We start from the raw sequence: 26,784 nt of genomic DNA on the forward strand, positions 1-26,784 counted from the left end.
GGGGATATGATCTCCATGTATAATACATAAGGGGGGTATGATCTCCATGTATAATACATAAGGGGGGATATGATCTCCATGTATAATACATAAGGGGGGATATGATCTCCATGTATAATACATAAGGGGGGATATGATCTCCATGTTTAATACATAAGGGGGGATATGATCTCTGTGTATAATACATAAGGGGGGGATATGATCTCCATGTATAATACATAAGGGGGGGATATGATCTCCATGTATAATACATAAGGGGGGATATGATCTCCATGTATAATACATAAGGGGGGATATGATCTCCATGTATAATACATAAGGGGGATATGATCTCCATGTATACATAAGGGGGGATATGATCTCCATGTATAATACATAAGGGGGGGATATGATCTCCATGTATAATACATAAGGGGGGGGGATATGATCTCCATGTATAATACATAAGGGGGGGATATGATCTCCATGTATAATACATAAGGGGGGGATATGATCTCCATGTATAATACATAAGGGGGGATATGATCTCCATGTATAATACATAAGGGGGATATGATCTCCATGTATAATACATAAGCGGTATATGATCACCATGTATAATACATAAGGGGGGGATATGATCTCCATGTATAATACATAAGGGGGGGATATGATCTCCATGTATAATACATAAGGGGGGGATATGATCTCCATGTATAATACATAAGGGGGGATATGATCACCATGTATAATACATAAGGGGGGATATGATCTCCATGTATAATACATAAGGGGGATATGATCTCCATGTATAATACATAAGGGGGATATGATCTCCATGTATAATACATAAGGGGGGATATGATCTCCATGTATAATACATAAGGGGGGATATGATCTCCATGTATAGTACATAAGGGGGATATGATCTCCATGTATAATACATAAGGGGGGATATGATCTCCATGTATAATACATAAGGGGGGATATGATCTCCATGTATAATACATAAGGGGGATATGATCTCCATGTATAATTCATAAGGGGGGATATGATGTCCATGTATAATACATAAGGAGGGACATGATCTCCATGTATAATACATAAGGGGGGGATATGATCTCCATGTATAATACATAAGGGGGGATATGATCTCCATGTATAATACATAAGGGGGGATATGATCTCCATGTATAATACATAAGGGGGGATATAATCTCCATGTATAATACATAAGGGGGATATGATCTCCATGTATAATACATAAGGGGGATATGATCTCCATGTATAATACATAAGGGGGATATGATCTCCATGTATAATACATAAGGGGGATATGATCTCCATGTATAATACATAAGGGGGGATATGATCTCCATGTATAATACATAAGGGGGATATGATCTCCATGTATAATACATAAGGGGGGATATGATCTCCATGTATAATACATAAGGGGGGATATGATCTCCATGTATAATACGTAAGGGGGGATATGATCTCCATGTATAATACGTAAGGGGGGATATGATCTCCATGTATAATACATAAGGGGGGATATGATCTCCATGTATAATACATAAGGGGGGTATGATCTCCATGTATAAATATATCAGTGGATCATATAGTGAACTCGGTATAGTTCTTCCCCCTGAGGTCATCACAGAGGACAAGGGGGCGCTCTTTATGTCTGTAGGAGAAGAAATGTCATCTCCAAACACGGAAAGGTTTCTTCACAGTAAGAGCTGTGAGAATGTGGAATAGACTCCCTCCAGAGGTGGGTGTGGCAGCTCAGTGGATTGCTGTAGGAAAGTCCTGGATCCTTTCTTGGATACACAGAATATTACTGGATATAACATTTATAGGGAAAGTTGATCCAGGGAATATCTGATTGCCTTTCGGGGGATCAGGAAGGAATGTTTCCCCTGCAGGAGCAGATTGGATCGTGCTTTGCTGGTGTTTTTGCCTTCCTCTGGATCCACTGTGGGTGTAGGATTATAACTCTTTTTTTTTATGGTTGAACTGGATGGACTTTTGCCTTTTGTCAGCCAGACTAACTATGTAACTATGTGAGATCCTGGTCTCTGTGCTGGGGGCACACTGCACAGTGCACTCCCAGCACAAACACAGCAGGACATACAGTCTATGGGGCCCCATGGTTAAAGATCCACTTCAGTGTGGACCCATATATGCATATGCTTGAAGGGAAGGGGTTAAACTGACCCTAAATTAACAAAGAATGGGTGTATACTGTCTATACCCCAATACCATGGCTCCCCAGTTTGTATATGCAGCTATAGATTTGCAGGGATTGGCCCTCCAGTTTTAATCTCTTGGATAGGTTAACCACAAGTCGCATTGTTCATGACATTTCTTGTGTTGGCCCATTCATTATACTGGATATTCTTTTACATTTATATCAAGTCTGATATCTCATCACTTCAGATATGTCAGGTGCCACATTAGTTTTCCATTTCCTAACAAGCATTATTCTGACTGCAAAAGTGTTGGTGAGTCGGTCATTCGGGTTGGTGGTTGTCTGGCATCGTGATTAACATGGATCCACATTTCTGGACAACATGACTGATGGTGGATGCACATCATGGGCTTTTATTTCTTATTTGCTTTTGATTTATGGCAGAACCCCATCCAAAAATAAGAAAAGCACGAGGTCCACACCACACCAGACCCTTCACAGAGCATGGTGGGCCAGGAAAGAGGGGGATAAGGGTGCCTTGCCAAAGGGGAACCCCACTGGAAAAGTATCTTGTCCCCATATTGTTAAGGCAAGGGCCTCTTTCCCACAACACTGACCCAGTGGTTGTGGGGGTCTGTGGGCACAGGGGTTATTAGAATCTGTAAGCCCCCACTAAAAATAAGGGGGCAGTCAGGATCTAAATCACATGCTGGTGGCACTGTGGTTCTCAGTGCTGAAGGGCTGCTAGTGTCTCCCAGCTGGTATATAACCCCTTCCTTGACTTTTCATCAGTCCTTCAGTGTTGGCCTTATACCTGCAAGCTGATTATCTTGATCTCTGCCTTATCCTGTATCCTGTTACCCCACCTCTGCTCCCTTTGTTCCCAGTCTCAGTCCCGCTCATGCCCTGTTCATGTCAGCTTCCCCCCGTTATATATAATGTATTATAGTTAGGTTATTGGTTTAGTTGTGCTTCACTGCCATGTTATTGTCAGTACCTGGATGACCTGCTGTTGGCACTGTGCCGAAGGCACAGTTCCAATAGTCACCAGTGGGTGTCTCCCTGCAACCAGTGGGTTCCAGTATTTAGACTCCACCTGATGCTGCCTTCTGATAAACTCCCACTGGTGGCCACTGTAACTGCGCCCTTCGTGTCTGGGAACCACCAGCAGGTCACCCAGGTCCTGATATGGGCCCCCAGATACGGGCCTCTTTGTGAATAAGTAAGGAGTACATTGTACTTCTATTCTGTTGCAAAAAATGCAAAAAGTAAATAAAAACAAAGACATAGACTTTGGCAAGTTACTTAACTATAAGATAGATCCACACCAATCATAACGCCCAATGCCCACTGACCTGACGAAAGAAAAAAAATGCTTCCCGCCAACACACATCTTCTTTGTTGCATCCCTTATGCTGAATGATGGGTCTGGAGGATGACAGGAGTTATAAACAAAGGGGCTGGGTTACCCTGGTGACACCATTGACCACATTTGGACATGTCCATATATAGTCAATTATGTTACTGGTACCCTGTGATGTCATTGGCCAAATATGGTCATATCCATATATGGTCAATGACATCACCCAGGAGTCCCAGCCCCTTTGTATATTTCAGTTGTCATCACCCAGACCTGTCATTGAATGTGAAGGAAGTGATGGAACAAGAATGACGGGTCCAGAGGATGACAGGGGTAATAAACGAAGGGTCTGCATCTCCCCAGAGATGCCATTGACTATATTTGGACATGACCATATATGGTCAATGATGTTACTGGTACCCTGTGATGTCATTGACCAAATATGGTCATATCCATATATGGTCAATGACATCACCCAGGAGTCCCAGCCCCTTTGTATATTTCAGTTGTCATCACCCAGACCTGTCATTCAGTGTGAAGGAAGTGATGGAACAAGAATGACGGGTCCAGAGGATGACAGGGGTAATAAACAAAGGGTCTGCATCTCCCCAGACATGCCATTGACTATATTTGGACATGACCATGTATGGTCAATGATGTTACTGGTACCCTGTGATGTCATTGACCAAATATGGTCATATCCATATATGGTCAATGACATCACCCAGGAGTCCCAGCCCCTTTGTATATTTCAGTTGTCATCACCCAGACCTGTCATTCAGTGTGAAGGAAGTGATGGAACAAGAATGATGGGTCCAGAGGATGACAGGGGTAATAAACAAAGGGTCTGCATCTCCCCAGACATGCCATTGACTATATTTGGACATGACCATATATGGTCAATGATGTTACTGGTACCCTATGTTGTTATTGACCAAATATTCTCCTATCCATATATGGTCAATCAACCTGGAAGCCATACCCCTTTGTATCAGCCAAACTTGTCATTGGGTGTGAGAGAAGCGATGGAACATGATGTGTTGGGGCCTTGTGTTTGCTCATCTCTAGTTGGGACTTATGGGGCCATTCATTGAAGATGGTGTTCAGATGCCTTTAACCATAAAATTTGATGTCTGTTTCTACTAACAAATGCTGAGATGAATTATTTTTTTCATGTTTGTATGTTCTCAGGGAGATGGAGCTGAGGGTGCTGGTGGCGTTGCTGTTGGTGGTCTCCTCGTCTCTTGCCCAGGAAGGTAGGTGGCATAACCTGCGCACACTTACTGCTGGAGGAAATCGGTGATGGGTAATAGTCCATCTTCCTCTGCTATTCAAATGCTCCTCTGCTTTTTCCATTTCTCCATTATTAAAAGAGGTTCCACAGGGAAAAGCTCAGCTCTCCCACCCATAGGACGCTCTGCTCGCTGAAATAACAGCCCTTAGATCTCTAAGTTCCATTGAAGAGCCGGGGGGCTGGGTGTGGTCTGAGCCATGAGCTCAATTCATCCACACAGGGAGATGGCTTGTAAATGTAAAACTCGGGACAAAACATTTTTTTTATTTTGGATAGAGTAAGAGAGGATTATAACCCTAGTCTGGGTTTTTTTTTTGGGGGGGTTTGCCCTATTTCTCCTATTGGGGAGATATCCCTTCACTTCCTTTCCCGTAGCCAAAATAGGAAGTGAGGAAATCACTATAAATTAAAGCAATCTCTTGGGGCCCCCCCAGGTCTCCAGAATTAGTTTCCCGCATTGATAGAGTTCCCCTTTATTGCTTATTTGGGGACACCCCAAAGTTTAGGATTTTGTTTTTACTTTCGTAATGATAACAGTAAACAGGACATATAGAGAGGGGGGAAATCTCCCTAATGGGGACACAGACAGCAATAAAGACTTGGCAGGGGTCTTTATCTCTCTTCATTTTTTCCAAAACTAAACAAAGAGAAAACATGTTTTGCCTTTTAGTTACACTTTAAGGGCAGAGCTTTCATAGACACCCATTGGCAGTATGTAGAGTGGAGAGCTGGGCTGGTATTGGACAAGATTTGGGGTCGTTCATCCAGTGAAGAAATTCTTTGCACAGACCTTATGGAACCAGAAACAACTGAAACAAATCTTTTTCCTCAAAGTGTTCTTAACTGGTTAAATTAGACAAAAAAATGTTTTTGCTAGTTTTGGATGGAATGTGAAAGGGTTAGACCCTCTGGCATGTTTTCATTGATGCCCATTTCCCCTTTGGCCAGAGTGAGTGAGTGATGTATCTAGAACAGTGAGCCTGAAGTGGCTGTAAACCCTTCAATATGCCCTGTGCAGTGACTATCCTCAGGTGATACACAGAGATTAAACAAATCTCCCTGCATAAGTTGTACCTGTTTATCTGAATGTAGAATGTAGGCTGTAAGGATCTATTATGGAACTTCCCCTTAGAAGGGAAACAAGGGAAGGAGGGGATCGGGGCATTCTGGATTACTTTCAACTCCTGGTTTTAAGGCTCTGGGAAACCCCTATAAAGGTAGCAGCTACTCCTCAACTCACACTGTCTCTCTCTTTGGAACATCTCTTGGTAATGGGCTTGTGCCAGCTATTGTTGGACTCATTGCTGTAAGCCCTATAGAGGATATGTTGATGCTCAGCTGGAGAATACTGGCTTCTCCAAAGGGGTGTGCTCACCAGGGGCGGACTGACAACTCATGGGCCCCCGGGCAATAGGGGATCATGGGGCCCCTGTGTCCTTGCCCACACTCATAACAGACCCAAAAAAAGCCTATAAAATATACCAGGGGCATTTCATGGGGCCCCATACTGAGCCCGGACCCTCGGGCAGTGCCCGAGTGCTCGAATGGTCAGTCTGCCCCTGGTGCTCACATAAATGGGCAAGCGATGCAGGTTTCCAGAATCTCTGGATACCCTATGGAGCTACAGGTTCAGACCACACCATCTTTTTCCAGAGCAGCCTGTATTTCTTTTGAGGTTGCCTGTGGGGTTTTTCTTTGAATCCCGGACAATTCTTCTGTCAGTTATGGCTGTAATCTTTCTTAGTCTACCTGACCTTGGCTTGGTATCAAGAGATCCCCGAACTTTCCACTTCTTAATAGGTGCTGTAATAGTACTGATTGGCATATTCAAGGCTTTGGACATCTTTTTATGTCCTTTTCCATCTTTATAAAGTTCCTTTACCTTGTTACGCAGGACTTTTGACAGTTCTTTTCTGATCCCCATGGCTCAGTATCTAGCCTAATCAGTAAGAGCTAACAAACTCATTGACTATTTATACACTGACACTAACTGCAATTTAAAAAGCCACAGATGATGGACATTAACCTCTAATTGGTATTTTAACCCGTGTGTGTCACCTTGTGTGTCTGTACCAAGGCCAAACATTCCAGGGTACCCTATGAAGCCAGAGGTTCAGAGGATCTCAGTGTGATCAGGGAAACCGTGTCCAGGCATGAATGGGTTAAAGAGAACATGTGGTGACCATGCAGCCCAGCATGTTGCACCACATTGTTACACAATAGAAGATCTAAAAGCTATAGGAAAGTTTACTTTTAAACATAATAAAGCTAAAGCCTTAAGCACCACATAATCTGGCCAGTGCCAACAAGAATTTTATAGTTTACAAGTTAAGTTTTAGTTTTTTGAGCCAACATTGCCTGAATCCCCTCCCATCCCTGTATCCAGAGTGAATTCCTAACCATTCCAAATATAGACTTCAAGTATATGTTTGGTAGAATCTGGCTAGTGTTGGGAGAGTAGGTGAACAGGTTTAATCCCATGATAAAAATTAAAGTGTATTATATGAGAGACAATAGCCACACATTTTGTTCAGTGGCAGGACAGTATGTAAGCAGGTTAGTTCAGCAGCAATATAAGAGGGAGAGAAGATTTGGGTTTCATTTTGGTGAACAGGTTTAATCCCATGATAAAAATTAAAGTGTATTATATGAGAGACAATAGCCACACATTTTGTTCAGTGGCAGGACAGTATGTAAGCAGGTTAGTTCAGCAGCAATATAAGAGGGAGAGAAGAGATGGGTTTTATTTTGAAATAGAAATTGGCCACAATGATTGTACAGTGGCTGGTCAGTATGTAAACAGCTTGGTATGGTCACAATGTAAGAGGGAAAGACAAGGAAGGTTTTCATTTAAAATAAACATTAGATTGTATTATTTCATGGACAATAGCCACAAAGACTGTTCAGTGGTTGGACAGTTTGTAAGCATCTTTATAAGGCTGCAATATAAAAGACAAATACTGTCACAGATCAGTTGTAGGGCTTATATGTCACTTTTGGTACCTCTGGTACCTGTGTGTTTTCCCTTCGCTCTTTGATGCTGTGGCTTCACTGGCACTTATAGTTCTACAAGCATGTGCTCTGTTACCAATTTCTTGCTGCATAGAGCCACTGCCACACCTGCCGATTCCTTTACCTTCCTTCATACACTCTAAAAAATAATGTTTTGGCTCAACAAAAAAAATAAACGCAACAGTTTGCATGAAGCTTTTTAAGTTATGACAATGTCTGGTGAAATTAAGTTGAAGCAACAAACTACATTGCATTGAGGTAATTAGCTTTTCTGATAGAAATGAATGCATTTTTATTTACCGCCAACTTAATTACTGGCATTATAAACACACGTTTTTAAGTTGAGTACTTAAACATATTAAGTTAATTCAAATAGTTTTTCCAGTTTTTATAAGAAACCTTCAAGTCACGTGGACTTAATTGCTACAATTATGAGCAAGTTTTTTAAAGTTAAAAAGCAGTTAAAAATCAAGTTGATCCAAATTGATTTTCTGTATTAGATTTTAGCTTTGTTTTTTTTATACTAGCTTTCAAAAATGAATTAATCAGTTTAGGCTCACACTAGAATGTGTTGCAGAAACCCCGCAATCTGTGTGCATTTCGCGCACCGCATTCAAATCGCACTACCCTTGCAGTCTGCAGTGGATGTCAGTGTTGCAAACACAGTGCATTTGCCGGCACCAGATTGCATGGTACAAAACAAAACATGCAATCTGGTTGCACTGTGGTTCAAAAATTGGTGCATGCATGTCTTTGGTGCGATGTGGTGTGATTTGAGCTCCTTCAAAATGAATGCATTACACTGAACCACATGTGAATTGCACAGGAATGTGTTGCAGTTCCTTTGTGATTCCCATGCACTTCATTGTGTGAACCAAGGCCCAACAATCCAATTGTTAAACAACTGACATTTTTTGCACACCAAAATCAAATCCTTAAAGTTGTACTGATGAATGAGTAAGCACTTTGCATTAGGATTTTTTTAATATTGTCTGTCTGGTGCAGAAACTGTTTCTCTACAAGACCTTTGCTATATTGTGCAACAAATTGTGGCAATATAGTGAAGCTATTGGAGGATATTGAAAGTTGATATTTTGTGAGCTTTCTTACAATTTGCTATATTCTTTCCGCATTACCCTGCCACAAGCATTTTGTGAACTGAAATAAAAGTGAAAAATGTCATCTGAGTATGACTGCGCTATGGAAAACATACGTTCTTCAGAGAATACTGTACTTGAGACCCATTACTTTAGCACTGGCTTTCAGTCCATCAAGTTCAAGGAACAGTTTTTGAAACAACTGAGACTTGATTTGTGTTCAGTGAATGGGGGTGGAGACTTGCAATGCAGCTCTCAATGTAGAGCAAAATTAAGTTACCAAGTCAAATTTATGAAGGTACCTTAACTTCAATTTCATTGTACAACAATGAATGCAGAAATGTAACTGTACATGACACACAATATTAAGTTGATGTAATTTCCAACATTATCATTTCAACACAACTCATGAAAGTAGGTTTTTAAATGAAAAAGTTTATTTAAACCAATAAATTAGGATTTTTATCTTGGAAATACACATTTAATTAAGTGGTGGTAACAGGTCGCTTGAGTTATTTTTTAGAGTGTAGCCACTTCCTACCCAGCAGCTCCAATTTTCCTCATTGTTTCAGTCATGCTTAGATCAGTTCTAATTGCCTAAGCAATAGGTCATACTTAGGCCAAGCCTCTGTTCTAAGAGTTTCTGGTTCCGTTTCCAGTTTGTGCTCCTTGTTTCAGTTCCTAACTCCTGACCTTCTGTAGTCCTGCTCTCTTCTGCAATCTGAGTTTCTTCTGTGTATCTGACTCCTTATATCCTCAGTGGCCTCCGTGAACCTACAGTTGTGTTCAAAATAATAGCAGTGTGTTGAAAAAAGTGACTGAAGCTGAAAATCCTTCTAATCCTTTTATTTCCATCCACACAAATGCATTGGGAACACGACACATTCTATTCCAAATCACAACATGAAGAAAAATACATCAAATTTGTGTTGTTCCTCTAAAAAAATGGAAGAAAAGTGAATATTAGACGGTTCAAAAAAATGGCCGTGTTTGTATTCTTCTTTACAAACTCCAACATTCACTATATAAACTGAGAAATGTTTGAAGATTTTGCTTTCCTTTGAATGACTTCATGAATATTTGGTTGTAGTCGCACTGTTTCTGAGAACTGCTGTACATCTGTGTTGCATGGAGTCCCCCAACTTCTGGCCCCTGTGATCAGGTATTCCAGCCCAGGATGATTGGACCACATTCCACAGTTCTTCTCTATTTCTTGGTTTTGCCTCAGAAACGGCATTTTTGATGTCACCCCACAAGTTTTCTATTGGATGAAGATCCAAGGATTGGGCTGGCCACTCCATAACGTCCATCTTGTTGGTCTGGAACCAAGATGTTGCACGTTTACTGGTGTGTTTGGGGTCGTTGTCTTGTTGGAACACCCATTTCAAGGGCATTTCCTCTTCAGCATAAGGCAGCATGACCTCTTCAAGTATTCTGATGGATTCAAACTGATCCATGATCCCTGGTATGCGATAAAAAGGCCCAACACCGTAGTATGAGGAACATCCCCATATCATGATGCTTGCACCACCATGCTTCACGGTCTTCACAGTGTACTGTGGCTTGAATTCAGTGTTTGGGGGTCGTCTGACAAACTGTCTCCGCCCACTAGACCCAAAAAGAACAATCTTACTTCCATCAGCCCACAAAATGTTGCGCCATTTCTCTTTAGGCCGGTCAATGTGCTCTTTGGCAGATTGTAACCTCTTCAGCACATGTCTTTTTCCCAACAGTGGGACTTTGCGGGGACTTCTTGCAGATAGCTTGGCTTCACATCGGCGTCTTCTAATTGTAACAGTCCTCACAGGGAACGTCACACCTTCTTTCATCTTCCTGGAGCTGATTGTTGGCTGAGTCCGCCCCATTTTGGCTATTCTTCTATCCATTCCAATGGTAGTTTTTCACTTTCTTCCTCGTCTTTCAGGTTTTGGTTGCCATTTTAAAGCATTTGCCATCATTTTAGCTGAGCAGCCGATCATTTTCTGCACTTCTTTATATGTTTTCCCCTCCAATCAACTTTTTAATCAAGGTACGCTGTTCTTCTGAACAATGTCTGGAACGACCCATTTTCCTCAGAATTTCAGAGAGAAATGCACTGTAACCAGCATGTCCAACATTTGCTGCCTTCCTTCCTTAAATAAGGGCAATAATTGCCACCTGTTTTTCAAAGAATGAATGACCTCACTAATAGAACTCCACACGGCTATTATATTGAACACGCCCCTTTCAATGAGTGATTCAATGACACAGAATCAGCAGCATACATGTCATGACTGTGGGGTCTGTTGGATTTCTATGACTCTACTACACCTGCTAGGAAATGATCTGCCATGTAGAAATATCATTTCCACCAAAAACAGAGATTGATCCGGTTAGTGATGTCTGACTGCTAGTATTTTGAACATAACGGTACTTCCTGCCTATTTCTTGGTTGGACTGACATCCCATTTACAAACTTCAGCTCTTTCTCTCCGTCAGTTGATTTGCTTGTCTGCTGCCTACCCTGACCTTTGGCCTTTTTCCTGGATCTATTATCCATATTGGCTCCACCATTACTCCAGCTCATCTTTGTATCCACTTTCATGGCTTTGCTTTTGGACCTTGTGGAGGATGAACCTTGGGTGTCAAAACGTGACAACAGCATGCAGCAACACACATCTCCACCATCAGGAGCTCTGGTGAAAACCGGATGGTGCTTAGACTCTGAACCCTAGGGGATCCCAAGTCCCCTGCTCTCCACCCCCCTACCTGCAGTTGGCATAGTGGGTCCACAATTCTCCAGCCACAAGTGACAGAGGTGAGCTAGGTTTCATCTTTGCAAAAGCCACAAATATTGTTCAGTGGATGGATATTTGTGTGAAAGGAGGCATCTGTGGAAAAAGCCAAATATATAAAGAATTTACAACAACTCGGTTAGTAATTATTATTAATTAAATTGGGTAATAAATAAAGTAAAAGTTACCATATTAAAATCAGGCTAAAATAAATGACAATAAAAATAAAACTCATAAATACTGTCCGGTTGATGGCTACATTCTCTTCACAAAAAATAAACGCAAATATAGCTGCAGTACTGTATCTAAAATATATAAAAACACGTTAGATGACTAGACCTAATAGCAACATAAAAAATCTATAGTGAAATGGTCTTTAGGTAGAGTTCCTCACTATATGTGCAGGACTCTTTATATGACGTCATGCCGTTTATTCCATTTTATGATAGCATGTAATGTTATTATTTAAAATAAGGAAGGCGCTCCTTTTGCACATGTTTTTTATTTTTGATATGATATCCCCTTCTTCATCTTCTAATTAAATCCTTGTGAACAGCATTTTGATATTGTATAGGCGGGACGAGCCGTCCGCTCTGTCCATGTCTCCTCCCCCTGTACTTCTTGGAGCTGGCTTTATGGTCTCCTATAAAATGGTCACTAACCACGTCCATCTTGGACTTGAAAAGGCGCATGTGCGCGAAACATGTTGTCCTGGTGCCCAGCCTCCACTCTAGCTTGTGGCCACACATTGGTTCTTCCCCCCGTCTCTCGGACATCGCAATGACATAATCCCTGGATGCCACAACCACGTGGTCACTGTTGGACAGGCGGTTACTACCATCACGCAGACTTCCATCAGAGCGGACGGGCCGCTCATTCTGACCCAGGCTTTTTTCCTAAGCCACAGACTTGTGTATTCACTTTTTACCCATTGTTTTATCTTAATAAAGGTACACCTCCTAGTGAGGTATTTTTATCACTGCACTTACCACAGCACTATGTTTTCTTTGGAACTGTTGGATTCATCTGTATGATGTGAACAGCTGCAGTGGTTGCTATCCAGTGAATGCACTTTATGGGATTGTCCTTATGGTTGGTTCTTCATTGCGCTTAAGTGCATAGATTTTAACTGCAAGGACAAGGCAGGTTTCATCTTAAAAAGACATTGGAGTCTATTATCTGAGAGATAATAGCCATGAAGACTGTTCAGTGGCTGGACGTAATACAAGAAAAAGCGACTATCACAGATCAGCTGTACAGTGCAGCTGATCTGCCACCTTTGGATGTACTGGTGCCTGAGGTTCCACAATCTTGTGGTTTATCCCTACCTACTTGATGCTGTGGCTCCACTGGAGGCATTGCTAGCATGCGTTATATTCTCACTTTCCTGCCACACAGAGCTAATAGCTGTGGGTGTTGCCCACCACACCTGGTGATTATTCTACCTTGCTCAATGGCCACTTCCTACCCAGCCTTCCACTCTTCCTCACAATTTAGCGTCATGCTATGTCAGGAGCTGTATCATTACTTGGGTGGCACTGTTGTTCCTGGAAGTGAAGGATGTAGTACCAGAAGCGGGTGTCTCCCAGAAGCTGAATTGTACAGGTAATTGGGCTGCACTTGATGTGGACTGCTAAGAGGTATATAAGCCGGCCCATAACTGAGGTTCAGTGCTTCAGTATTTTTCCCGCAAGCTGTGTCCTTGCTTGAGCCTCGTTCCTGATCCTTGTACCTGACCCTGAAACCTGCTCCTGTGACCTGCTCCCTGTATCCTGCTTCCTGCTCCCAGTACCTGGCTCCCTGCTCCCCTTGTCTCCTGACCTTGTCCTGCCATGTGTGCTCCCTCCATTTTGTGTATGCTGTAGTTAGTTGGGTTGTTAATTGGGGCTTTACAGGATAAGTTTTATTTTGTCACTTGGTTTGTTTATGGTTTGCTGGTGTTGGTGCTGGAAGTGTGGTGTTTGTCTCAATAAACTTGTCAGGGATCGCGGCGTCCTGTCGGCTGGCGCACGCGCACTGGCGACGGCTCACGCCGGGACACAAGCACCAGGTCCCGGCGGGCCGCAGATGACAGGACGGCGCGCATGCGCAGTAGGAGCCGCGGGCGTGCCTCAAGCGGCCAATGACAGCCCGGGGGCGCGTCCTGGATGGCCAATGACAGTGCAGGGCGCAATATTTAAAGATGCCCTGCACTGTCACTAATCGCCGCAGGGTCTATCTGTGATCCTGAGTTCCTGTACCTGCATTTTGACCCTGATTGACCCTGACTACGCTGCCTTCTCCTGTGCTTTGACCCGGATTTTCCTGACTACGCTGCCTTCTCCTGCATTTGACCCGGATTGCCCTGACTACTCTGCCTTCTCCACTCCTGATCCTCGGCTTGTTTGACCTATCTGCGGACTGACTTATCCTGCTGACCCTGCGTGTGACTTGACTACTCTTTGCTTGCCGATTCTGTACCTCGCTTACCCCACGGGACCGCTGCTCGTGACCCATCTTTCTAGGTCTTGCCGTCCTCCTCACATCTGGCTCTCCCGGTACCTATACATCCCCGGAGGTTGCCTCTGCCACTGGTAGGCCTGCTCGGATCATAACAAAACTCTTTTTAGCTTTTTTTCAGTTTGGTTCCTGATTCCTGGCACATCCTACTGATCTACTTACCGTAGATGGTTGCCTGCATCCCTCCCCTGCTAATTGCCTGAGAAATAGGTTATATTTAGCCCAAGGATCTTGTTCCAAAAGTTCATTGATCTAGTTTATATTCCCTGTTCCAGTTTGAATTGCTTGTTCCAGTTCCTAGCTCCTGACCTCCTGTGGGCTTAGTCTCTTCTGCATTTCCAGTATCTCCTGTGTGTCTGACTCCCTGCATCCTCAGTGGCCTCTCTGCTCCTACCTCCTGCATGCTGCTTTGTTGGACTGACTACACATGTACCAACGTTAGCTCTCTCTCTCTTTTATTTCACCTATCTCCTGCCTGCCCTGACCTTTCCTGGATCTTTTTTCATCTGTATAGGGAGGCCCGGAATAAAAGAAGAAAAACACGAACAAAGAACCGGCACAACAGGGGTTAAAGGGTTTGGGAGCTGGGAGTACTATTAGTTTGTAGGAAAGCATGATGGGGGTTCTAAGTGGTGTTTTAAAGTGGGAGTGAGTGGAGCCACAGGGGCTGGTCATACAGGGTGTGGCAGGGGGGTCTTCATTCGGAAAGGAAGATTAGCCAAGGAAAACTTCCCTCCCGCCTACCCATTGTTTACTTGCTTGTTATGGTTGTGATGGTTGGTGCTGATGGGTAGCCGGCGGGGTGCAAGATCCTCATAGGTTACTGTGGGCACAAAAAAGGTACTTTGTAGGGACCCTTCTGAGGTACGGCTCCCAGTTGTTCTGATGCTGGTATCTGCGGTGGTTGTCTCCGAGTTGGTGGTGTTGCGGCTGGAGGCCTATTTTAATTAGGACGCATGTAGTTTCTTTTCTTGATGCCTACTAGGATCTCGAAGCTCCAGTTGTACTCTGTTTACATTATTTTCGAATGTTATTTATTGATTGTTGCGATAAATGGCTGTTTTGGCCGTTAACTCCAGCCTGTTGTCTGAGTGGTTACTTACTGGAAAAGGGAGGAGGTAATGGTCTGAGGGGACCGGAGACAAGCCATCTTTAGTTACCTGGTCATGCATTGGCTCCACCATTACTCCAGCTCCTCTTTGTATTCACTATGCATGGCTGCGTCTCTGCATTTTCAGCATGGTGAACCTGAGGGTCACGAACTGGTAATGTTAAATATCACATTTCTTATGACGCTTCTTATGACGTTCTGTAAACTTACAGAAATACCTTTTATCGGTGAGATCATTCTTATGTAAAAATTCAAAATGGGTTTAATATAAATATAGCGCAAGATTGCAAGAACAATAATAAAATATACAAAATGTATAACAATGTTAATAATGTAATTATGTTCTTGAGATAAAAATTGTATATGTATTCATATGTAAGAAGCAGTGTGTGTATGTCTGCCAAGCTCATCGTATCTCCTCGTGTGGAGCCCATCCAGTCTTTGTTCTCTTCCTTTTACCCAATAAGGAGCAGATACAGCCTCCACTTTCTCCTAAAAGTGGGCTAATTTTCCTACTGCACCTTGTAGTCTCACTATAGCATCTTTTGACAAATGCATAGACGTTGAACAAACTTTCAGCCTTGCCCCCCCCCCCCCCCAGCCTCTAACATGCAATTCTCAGTTCCTCTATTCAGAGCCTCGCTGACATTACATAAGAATCAGGAATGGGGGTGGGGTGGGCATGAGCCATGTGTAAGTGACCTTATACAAGATACAATATTATAGCTTTATCTATCATCCGAATCACATAAAACATATAGAAATATATATATATACTTATTGCAATGTTTTTTCCCATATAAATATCCTAATCAATGTGTATTACGGTATAAAACTTGTATTCTTAACTTGTGCATGCCTAATAAACCTTTATGTACTTTCATTAGCTAAAATTCACATGAAACCTTATCCTCATACAAACTAGGAGGAAGGGTGCTAGCTAACCCATGACTAACTACTACAATATGTAAGCTCAGCAGAGATGTACAGACTGATCCTATATATATATTCACATAGACTATAAAGTCTATTTATTTTACTTTTCCTAAGAGAGTGGAGTTTTTTGAGGAGGAGGAGATGGTCAACAGTATCAAAAGCTGAAGAGAGGTCAAGTAGTAATAGTATGGAGTAGGTGCCATAGGTTGGGATGAGTACAGAGCAGTGGCTATTATTTGGGATGAGTACAGAGTAGTGGCCATTGGTTGGGATGAGTACGGAGTAGTGGCCATTGGTTGGGATGAGTACGGAGTAGTGGCCATTGGTTGGGATGAGTACAGAGTAGTGGCCATTGGTTGGGATGAGTACGGAGTAGTGGCCATTGGTTGGGATGAGTACAGAGTAGTGGCCATTGGTTGGGAGGAGTACGGAGTAGTGGCCATTGGTTGGGATGAGTACGGAGTAGTGGCCATTGGTTGGGATGAGTACGGAGTAGTGGCTATTAGTTGGGATGAGTACAGAGTAGTGGCCATTGGTTGGGATTAGTACGCAGTAGTGGCCATTGGTTGGGATGAGTATGGAGTAGTGACCATTGGTTGGGATGAGTACGGAGTAGTGGCCATTGGTTGGGATGAGTACGGAGTAGTGGCCATTGGTTTGGATGAGTACGGAGTAGTGGCCATTGGCTGGGATGAGTACGGACTAGTGGCCATTGGTTGGGATGAGTACGGAGTAGTGGCCATTGGTTGGGATGAGTACGGAGTAGTGGCCATTGGCTGGGATGAGTACGGAGTAGTGGCCATTGGTTTTAGCAGTTAGTAGATCATTAGTGAGGTTTAGTAGGGCAGTTTCAGTGGAGTGTAGTGAGCGAAAGCCAGACAGTAAAGGGTCAAGAAGGTTGTTGTCGGTGAAGTGGGAGCTCAGGCGATTGTAGACTGTAGCGTGCAGGTGGTGATACGGGCTTCTGAGAATGCTTTAGTGACCTCTTCAGTAGTAGCAAGGTCAAAAGAGGATATGCTAAGTGGGACGGATGTCTGTGTAGCGGAGATGCCCCTACAAATTACATCAATATTGTTTTTTAAATGAATTGGCAATCTTGTAAGCAGTGAGTGAGGAACTGGGTGGGAATGGAGGTGGGGAAAGTAGAGAGTTAAAAGTAGAGAAGAGACGACGAGGACTGGATGACAAGGTATAAATAAGAGTGACAAAGTCGGCTTGTTTGGCAGCATGGAGGGAGTAATTGTATGTTAAGAAAGCAGATTTATATTGGGTGAATGCTTGGTGAGATTTGGTTTTACGCCACAATCTCTCCAGCGCACGACTATATTATTATTATTATACAGTATTTATAAAGCGCCAATGGTTCGCTCAGCGCTGTACATTACAAAGGGGGACAGACAATGTGACAGAACAATATCAATACAATGCAAAACATGAGGGGATCGAGGGCCCTGCCCTTTCGAGCTTACAATCTAGGAGGAAGGGGATGGTGGTACAGGAGGAGATAGCTGTGGGGGATGGAGTGGTAGAAAGAGTGGAGGAGGTCGGCAAGTTAGCAGGGGGTGGGGTAGGCTTCCCTGAAGAGATGGGTTTTCAGGGTGCGACTAAAGGAGAGGAGAGTAGGTGATAATCTGATGGGGTGGGGCAGGGAGTTCCAGAGGATGGGTGACACCCTGGAGAAGTCCTGGAGGCGGGCATGGGAGGAGGAGACCAGGGAACTAGAGAGAAGGAGGTCTTGTGAAGAGCGGAGTGTGCGTGTTGGGTGGTACTTGGATATTAGGTCAGTGATGTAGTTCGGGGCAGTATGGTGGACAGCTTTGTACGTCAGTGTTAGGATTTTGAATTTGATCCGTTGTGCAATTGGAAGCCAGTGGAGGGATTGGCAGAGGGGGGTGGCAGAAACAGAGCGGTTGGAAAGGTGAATGAATCTGGCAGCCGTATTCAGGATGGACTGAAGAGGGGATAACCAGCGGCGAGGCAGGCCAGTGAGGAGGGAGTTGCAGTAGTCGAGTCGTGATATGATGAGGGAGTGGATGATCTGTTTAGTGGTTTCTGGGGTTAGGAACGTGCGTATTTTGGCGATGTTGCAGAGGTGGAGTCTGCATGTTGCGGAGGTGGAGTCTACATGAGTTTGTTAAAGATTGGACTTGGGGCTGGAAGGATAGGTTGGAGTCCAGAATGTCTCTTAAGATTTCTGGTGCTGTCAGTCTGCCACGTTTGTAACGGTCGGGGCCTGATGCTTCATGTAGTTAGAGGAGCAAGTGAGTCTAGTGTGGATGAAAGTGAACTGTTGTTGACAGCAGTGGCCAGGTCAGGGCAGGACAGGGGAGAGATTCTGTCATAGAGGAGGTCAGTTGCAGAGTAGAAAAGAGAAGGGTTAAAGGTTTCTGCGGGTAATTGTTGGCTGCTTGGAGGGATAGGTGTTTGAAGACGAGGACACTGTGAAGGTGATGAGATTGTGATCAGAAAGAGGAAAGGGGGTGTTTGTGAGGTTGTAGGGAGTGCAAAGATGGGAGAAAACAAGGTCTAATGTATTCCCGTCAGAGTGAGTGGGGGACTGTATACACTGCTAAGGCAAAAGATGAGGTTATGTTGAAGAGTTGGGATGTAGCCGGGTTGTTCACATTAATGGGGATGTTAAAATCTCTGAGAATGATAGCGGGTATTTCCGAGGAGAGAAAGTAGGGTAGCCAGGCAGAGAAGTCATCAAGAAAGAGCAACAATGGTCCAGGAGACCAACAGATCACTGCAATCCTCAGAGAAATGGGAGAAAAGAGCCGAATGCAGTGAGTCTCAAAAGAAGAGAAGGATAGAGAGGGAGGGTTATGGAGGACTTGAAAGGTGCTCAGTGGGAATAGAAGCAAACCAACTCCAGCACCTTTCCGACCACTGGGTCTGGGCGAGTGTGTCCAGTGGAGGACTCCATGGGAAGGTACTGTGGGAGAAGTGGAATCTGCTGCTTGGAGCCAGGTTTCTGTAATCGCTAGTAGGTTAAGGGAGCGGGAGACAAAAAGGTCATGGACAGAGGTGAGCTTATTACAGACAGAGCGCACATGAAAAAGGGAGGGTGATTTTTTGGAGCATGGGGATTGAGATTAAATTGAGCGGATTGTGGCTATTCCCGGAGGAAAGAGGATGCCTGGTGTGGGGGTGACATACTGGAGGACCAGGGTTTGGGGAGATATCCCCAGAGGTTAGGAGAAGAAAGAGGATGCCTGGTGTGGGGGTGAGATAGTGGAGGACCAGGGTTTGGGGAGACATCCCCAGAGGTTAGGAGAAGAAGGAGGGTGCCTGATGTGGGGGTGAGATAGTGGAGGACCAGGGTTTGGGGAGACATCCCCAGAGGTTAGGAGAAGGAGGGTGGCTGATGTGGGGGTGAGATAGTGAAGGACCAGGGTTTGGGGAGATATCCCCAGAGGTTAGGAGAAGAAAGAGGATGCCTGGTGTGGGGGTGAAATAGTGGAGGACCAGGGTTTGGGGAGATATCCCCAGAGGTTAGGAGAAGAAAGAGGATGCCTGGTGTGGGGGTGAAATAGTGGAGGACCAGGGTTTGGGGAGATATCCCCAGAGGTTAGGAGAAGAAGGAGGGTGAGGCAAGTAAGATGGGAGCGGGATGTACATGAGCTCACATGTCTTCCTGTCCTGGTGTTTGGGTCAGCAGGTGAGTAAAGTATCATCAGGAGGTGATGAGAGCAGTAGTAGGGAGATGGTAGAAGTGAGGATGAGATGTATAAGCTTTGGGGTGGAGCAGAGGGGTAAAGAAATGAGATTTTGGGAACACAGGATAATAATATGAAAAGGAGGAGTAGAGGGGGCAGATTAAAAGGTAGATGGAGTGGGAATCAGATTTGTAGTAGATGTTTCTCAGGGTGTTTGCCTGCAGTCAGTCTAGAGTGGATCAGAGTAGAGTTCTTTGTTGTAGCTGCTTCCTGCTTTAGTTAAATTGCTGTATTCAACTGCTCAAGCAGGACAATACCCTATCTATTACTATACCCATGTCCCCCCCCCCCCCATCTGTGACTTCCTCCATAAGCTGGTGTAAATTTACAGGAGATGATCAAATGAGGAATCTTTCCTCACCCCAATTAGGAACTGATAAGGAACACATGAATGGGGGAGGCTGGAATTGGTCAAAGCCAGACCAGCCAAAATCATAAAAGATGATTGAGGCTTAGATCATAGAGAGGAAAAAAGGAGGTGAAAATCAATCACCACAAACAGACTGAAATATATAGACTAATTACCCCAAGCTTGCAGATAGTCAATGCATAGCAGTGAGACATTTGCATATCTGAAGGAACTGCCTTAAAATTAGGACTTTGTGGAATTAAGTCTACCTAATAGTTTATACTATACTATGCTCAAAGGACTAAAGGACCAAAGAAGGCTTTACTGAACTAAAAATGACTGGGCTGTACTACTAGACGGGTTTGCCTATGACATTTTTGTTTATAGCAGACAGATAGAAATTGGAAAAGTGTGGTGATTTTCCACAACAATCACCCAGGTGATTGTTATAATGATCTTCTGAGATGTACAGTATGAGTGTATCTAATTATTTCTGTTTTGTATTCTATTATCTATAAATAAATTCTGAGTTTATTGTTCCTTATCTAAGCTTTGATAAGTATCAGTAATGAGTTTTGTGTGTTTTCTTCCCTAGACTTGGAGGGTAAAATGTTCGTCTTCCCCAAAGAAACCGACACAGCTCATGTCATCCTAAGACCTACAATTACAAAGCCATTGCAGGAAGTCAGCGTCTGTCTACGTACCTTCAGTGAACTTTCACGCTGGTATCCTCTATTCTCTTTAGCTACTCCAACATACAAAGATGCTTTTCTAATCAGATTCCAGGCTCCCACCAACTATATGGTATACACAGGCTATTCAAGCAATGTTTTCAAGGGGGACTCAGAGCCTTCGGACTGGAACCATATCTGTGTGACCTGGGACTCGCAAACTGGTGTGGTTCGACTGTGTGTCAATGGGAAGAACACCACAAGATATGCTTCGGGACAGTCCCTTATTGCAGCTAAAAGCAGCATTATTCTCGGGCAAGAACAAGGTTCTTACGGCGGAGGGTTTAATGCTTCTCGGTCATTGGTTGGTGAAATAAGTGACGTCCACATGTGGGATTATGTCCTGACTCCAGAAGACTTTCAGGAAGTCATATCTGGTGATCTTCAAGGAAATGTCATTAATTGGAAGTCTCTAGTCTATGAAATGAAAGGAAATGTTCTTCTCCAGCCCACAAATTTGCGTAAGTCTGTCATCTTAACTGTATACACTTTAACTATTAAGATCCTCCAACCTTCTGTACAGAGTAAGTCTGACAATGTTGATTCATTCTTCATGAACATCAACAACGAGAGGTGACAATGACAATTATAAGTGAAAAATCACTTGAAAAGGAATCAATATTCTCATGAAGTAACCAAAACAACCGAACATTGGAGATTCCTAATGATGAGAGTTTTTTCTGAGGGCTAAAATAAAAGTTCTTTCTTGTGATGTTATAATTTTGCTAAAATCTTTTTCTCAATATACTGTTAATACGTGAAACGACATTAGATAAATATAATCGATATACCGGTATTTTATAGAGCGATTCTTAAAGTGGGTTAATCAATAAACATGCAAATATTGATGCTTTTAAATATTCAATATTATATCCAATCAGCTGCCACTTTAAATTACTATGTAAAACTTATTCCAAAAAATACCACTCCTAATATTAGTGATAATTAGCGGCGCACTATATATATATGTATATACTGTATGTATATATATATATATATATATACTGTATATATATATGTGTGTTACACTAATTCCTTTTGATGATCTCTATGTGCAAACTTATTTACACAAATATTAAGTGACAAATTATATATGACAAAAAATAAACAAAACAAATTATATATGTTATAATAGTGCCCACATAAAATATAAGTCCAGTGTAATCAACAATGATTTACAAAAAAAAAAATTGTCCAAAAAAAAATTCCAAAATGTGAATCCTTTGTGACTCCCTGTACAGAAATAAATAATTAAACAAACCATGTGCTGTGCTTCTCATACACCCCCTCTTAGGTGCGCACTCACCAGAACATAGCCTTTAATGAGCCTTATTGCATAAATTCCAGAAATCAGGGTCATCAGAACACGGCCTTTTTTGTTAGGACCGGGAGGTTCCTCCAATAATCATCCATGATACGAATGGCAGCCAAGATCATAATATATATTCCTCTCCATAGTTACATAGAAAGAGAAGAAAAAGATAAACAACTTTAATAAGCCAAAATATTGCACTTACAATATTCCAAAAATCGTTAAGCTTTATATAAAATAGCCTTTCAGTGATACAGATATCACAGGTGCTCTCACCACCTCCGGATCTGCCGGACAGAACGCCGTCTCACCACCTCCGGATCTGCCGGACAGAACGCCGTCTCACCACCTCCGGATCTGCCGGACAGAACGCCGTCTCACCACCTCCGGATCTGCCGGACAGAACGCCGTCTCACCACCTCCGGATCTGCCGGACAGAACGCCGTCTCACCACCTCCGGATCTGCCGGACAGAACGCCGTCTCACCACCTCCGGATCTGCCGGACAGAACGCCGTCTCACCACCTCCGGATCTGCCGGACAGAACGCCGTCTCACCACCTCCGGATCTGCCGGACAGAACGCCGTCTCACCACCTCCGGATCTGCCGGACAGAACGCCGTCTCACCACCTCCGGATCTGCCGGACAGAATGCCGTCTCACCACCTCCGGATCTGCCGGACAGAACGCCGTCTCACCACCTCCGGATCTGCCGGACAGAACGCCGTCTCACCACCTTCGGATCTGCCGGACAGAATGCTGTCTCACCACCTCCGGATCTGCCAGACAGAACTCCGTATCTGCGTCACTCCTGGTCCGCTGCACCATCACAGAAGTGACGAGACGGCGTTCTGTCCAGCAGACCCAGAGGTGGTGAGAAGGTGTTCTGTCCAGCAGATCCGGAGGTGGTGAGACGGCGTTTTGTCCAGCAGATCCAGAGGTGGTGAGACAGTGTTCTGTCCGGCAGATCCGGAGGTGGTGAGACGGCGTTCTGTCTGGCAGATCCGGAGGTGGTGAGACGGCGTTCTGTCTGGCAGATCCGGAGGTGGTGAGACGGCATTCTGTCCGGCAGATCCGGAAGTGACGAGACGGCGTTCTGTCCGGCAGATCCAGAGGTGGTGAGAAGGCGTTCTGTCCAGCAGATCCGGAGGTGGTGAGACGGCGTTCTGTCCGGCAGATCCAGAGGTGGTGAGAAGGCGTTCTGTCCAGCAGATCCGGAGGTGGTGAGACGGCGTTCTGTCCGACAGATCCGGAGGTGGTGAGACGGCGTTCTGTCCGGCAGATCCAGAGGTGGTGAGACGGCGTTCTGTCCGGCAGATCCAGAGGTGGTGAGAGCACCTGTGATATCTGTATCACTGAAAGGCTATTTTATATAAGGCTTAACGATTTTTGGAATGTTGTAAGTGCAATATTTTGGCTAATTAAAGTTGTTTACCTTTGGTAATACACGATTGGAGCAAATTTTTCTTCTCTTTCTATGTAACTATGGAGAGGAATATATATTATGATCTTGGCTGCCATTCTTATCATGGATGATTATTGGAGGAACCTCCCGGTCCTAACAAAAAAGGCCGTGTTCTGATGACCCCGATTTCTGGAATTTATGCAATAAGGCTCATTAAAGGCTATGTTCTGGTGAGTGCGCACCTAAGAGGGGGTGTATGAGAAGCACAGGGCGTGGTTTATTTATTTCTGTACTGGGAGTCACAAAGGATTCACATAGTAAAAAATTTTTGGACAATTTGTTTTTTGTAAATCATTATTGATCACACTGGACTTATATTGTATAGTGCTTTGTGGGCACTATTATAACATATAATTTGTTGTTTTTTGTCACATATAATTTATGTTACTTAATATTTGTGTAAATAAGTTTGCACATAGAGACCATCAAAAGGAATAATGAGCCGCTAATTATCACTAATATTAGGAGTGGTATTTTTTTGGAATAATCTTTATACCAGCTCCATTCTTTCTGTATCTGCTCCTTGTTCTAGAACTCCATCAGAGGTAGAAAAACAACAGCTGAAATCTAAAAGATAAAAGGAGTTACTATCAAAGGTACAATTGTCCTTTGATGTCATAGGGGAACCTGCTAGCATTAGCATACTAATGAAATGTACTGATATCATTATTAAAGCAGAATTCCAGGAATTTGGCCACTTTGTAACAAGTGAAGGCCCACTATGACTTAAGTCCAATTAGGTACATGTCACCTCCTGAACCTATCTCTATTATTTATATCTGACAGCTTCATGGTTCTGCCAGAGAATACACTGAGCAACGTAGTACTGTGAGAGAGGAGAGAAGCACATAGATCAGCTATGCCCATCCCTCCCTTCTGTGGCCTATTCAGAGAAGCTTTTGTATTCTGTAAAAGATTTCACATATTACAAAGGCTTCTGTGACTGGGCAGGAGGAGGGGAGGGGTAGGCAAAACAGCTGCGTGTGACTCTACTGTTGAAGATTATGAGATCCGAAGGATCAGTGCTGCTCCTAGAACTACAGCAATAACTGTCTTTTAGGAATACCATAAAGCTGCCCAATGTAAATAATAGAGATTATTTACAAGTCCAGGAGATGTCATGCACCTTGTTGGACCTAACCCATTAAGGATTGGCACCTTTGGGGAGTGGGTACCCGAATTTGACAAGTACCCGCTCCCACTTCCGCTGCGATCGCCTAGGCCAGGGGTGTCAAACTGGTGGCTCTCCATCTGTTAGGAAACTACAAGTCCCATCATGCCTCTACCTTTGGGAGCCATGCTTGTAACTGTCAATCTTGCAATGCCTCACGGGACTTGTTGTTTGGAAACAGCTGGAGGGCTGCCAGTTTGACACCCGTGGCCTAGGCGATCGGAAACGAAAGTTGGCCTCTTTCCCTCCCCATAGTCTTCTGGGACCAGAAGACTACGGGGCCATTCACAAAGCACAGCGCTTCTCACGAATGTGCAATGGGCACCCGGCTGTGAAGCCGCAAGCTGTCATAGCCTGGTGCCTACACTAAAGATGCCAGCACCAAGGAGAGAAGACGGCCAGTGAAACCAGCGGTGGTGAGGACACCATTGGACCAAGGGACAGGTAAGTGGCTGTATTTTAAAAGTCAGCAGCTGCTGTTTTTGTAGCTGCTGACATTTTTTTTTCTTTTTCAGCTGGAACTCCGCTTTAATAATATATTAATGGATGTGTCAGACAGTATTTATGCCTAATAGTGTTGGGATACTTCTACAACTGAGGCCTACACTTTTATTAAAATGTGAACAGAACATTTAGAGAGAAGCCATACCCGTCATTGGCTATCTAGGAAGACAAAAGTGCTGATGCACATTACTTTCTGAATAGAAACTAAATATTTATGAACAAATTAAAATAAAATATACTAATCTCTCTTAGATATATGAGAGTATCTAATTGTTTTTTATTTTAGATTCTTCTAGCTATGACGAAATCCTGAGTCATCTAAAACCTTGATATGTATCAGTAATGATCTTTGTCTGTCTTCTTCCTTAGACTTGAAAGGTAAAGTCTTCGTCTTCCCCCGTGAAGCCAACACATCTCGTGTCATTCTAAGACCTACAATCACAAAGCCATTGCAGAAAGTCAGCATCTGTCTACGCTCCTATTCGGATCTTTCACGCTCCTATACGGTCTTCTCTCTTGCTACTCTCGGGAAGGAAAAGGCCTTTCTGATCAGCATTCAGCCTCCAGACACTTGTTCCGTACATATCCACCAGGAAGTCACTACCTTTAAGACGGAGTCGGAGTCTTTGAGACACACCTGTGTGACCTGGGACTCCAACACTGGAGTGGTCCAACTTTGGGTCAATGGGAAACTCTACCCAGAAGGAGTCTCCAGTAAAGGTTCTTCTATCACAGCTGAAACCAGCATTTCCCTGGGGCAGGAACAAGACTCTTTTAATACTTCTCAGTCGTTGGTTGGTGAAATAGGTGACGTCCACATGTGGGATTATGTCCTGACTCCAGAAGACATCAAGAAGGTCATCTCTGGTGATCTCCATGGAAATGTCATTAACTGGCTATCTCTACAGTATGAAATCAAAGGGGATGTTCTTGTCCAGCTTAAACACCAGAGTAAGTCTGTCATCTGTCTGTATACAGCTTTTCAGTTAATAAGATTCCACAACTCTCAGCATATAATTAAATTGAAATTGTTGAAAGTTGATATGTTTGTCACGCCCATGAATAATGAGAGGTGGTGATGACAATTATAACTGAAATATCACCCAACAAGGAACCCGCGTTTTCATGGAGTGAATAGAACAATGGAAAATTGTGAATGAGATTCCTAATTATAAAAACTTTTTTTGTGATTTCATAAGCCGTTTACAATCTTTCTTGTAAAGTGAATATATTATTGTGACGGAGGGTAAGCGGGACAGAACACACAAGATAGATG

General features: G+C 43.5%; 1 protein-coding gene across 1 annotated transcript in view; it reads left to right on the forward strand.

Moving 5' to 3' along the window:
• LOC149451873 (uncharacterized) overlaps positions 1 to 26,784 on the forward strand; it is a 63,964-nt gene that overhangs the window by 16,104 nt on the left and 21,076 nt on the right. Inside the window, exons 2-4 of the mRNA XM_089690051.1 lie at positions 4,728 to 4,792; positions 20,923 to 21,519; positions 25,878 to 26,459. Of these exons, the coding sequence (XP_089546177.1) occupies positions 4,732 to 4,792; positions 20,923 to 21,519; positions 25,878 to 26,459 (1,240 nt within the window). The 5' untranslated portion in view covers positions 4,728 to 4,731. The remainder of the gene's footprint in view (positions 1 to 4,727; positions 4,793 to 20,922; positions 21,520 to 25,877; positions 26,460 to 26,784) is intronic.

The sequence above is a fragment of the Staurois parvus genome, unplaced genomic scaffold, assembly GCF_062004578.1.
Source record: "Staurois parvus isolate SC_StPar_1 unplaced genomic scaffold, SC_StPar_1.0 ptg000512l, whole genome shotgun sequence".
NCBI classification, from domain to species: Eukaryota; Metazoa; Chordata; class Amphibia; order Anura; family Ranidae; genus Staurois; species Staurois parvus.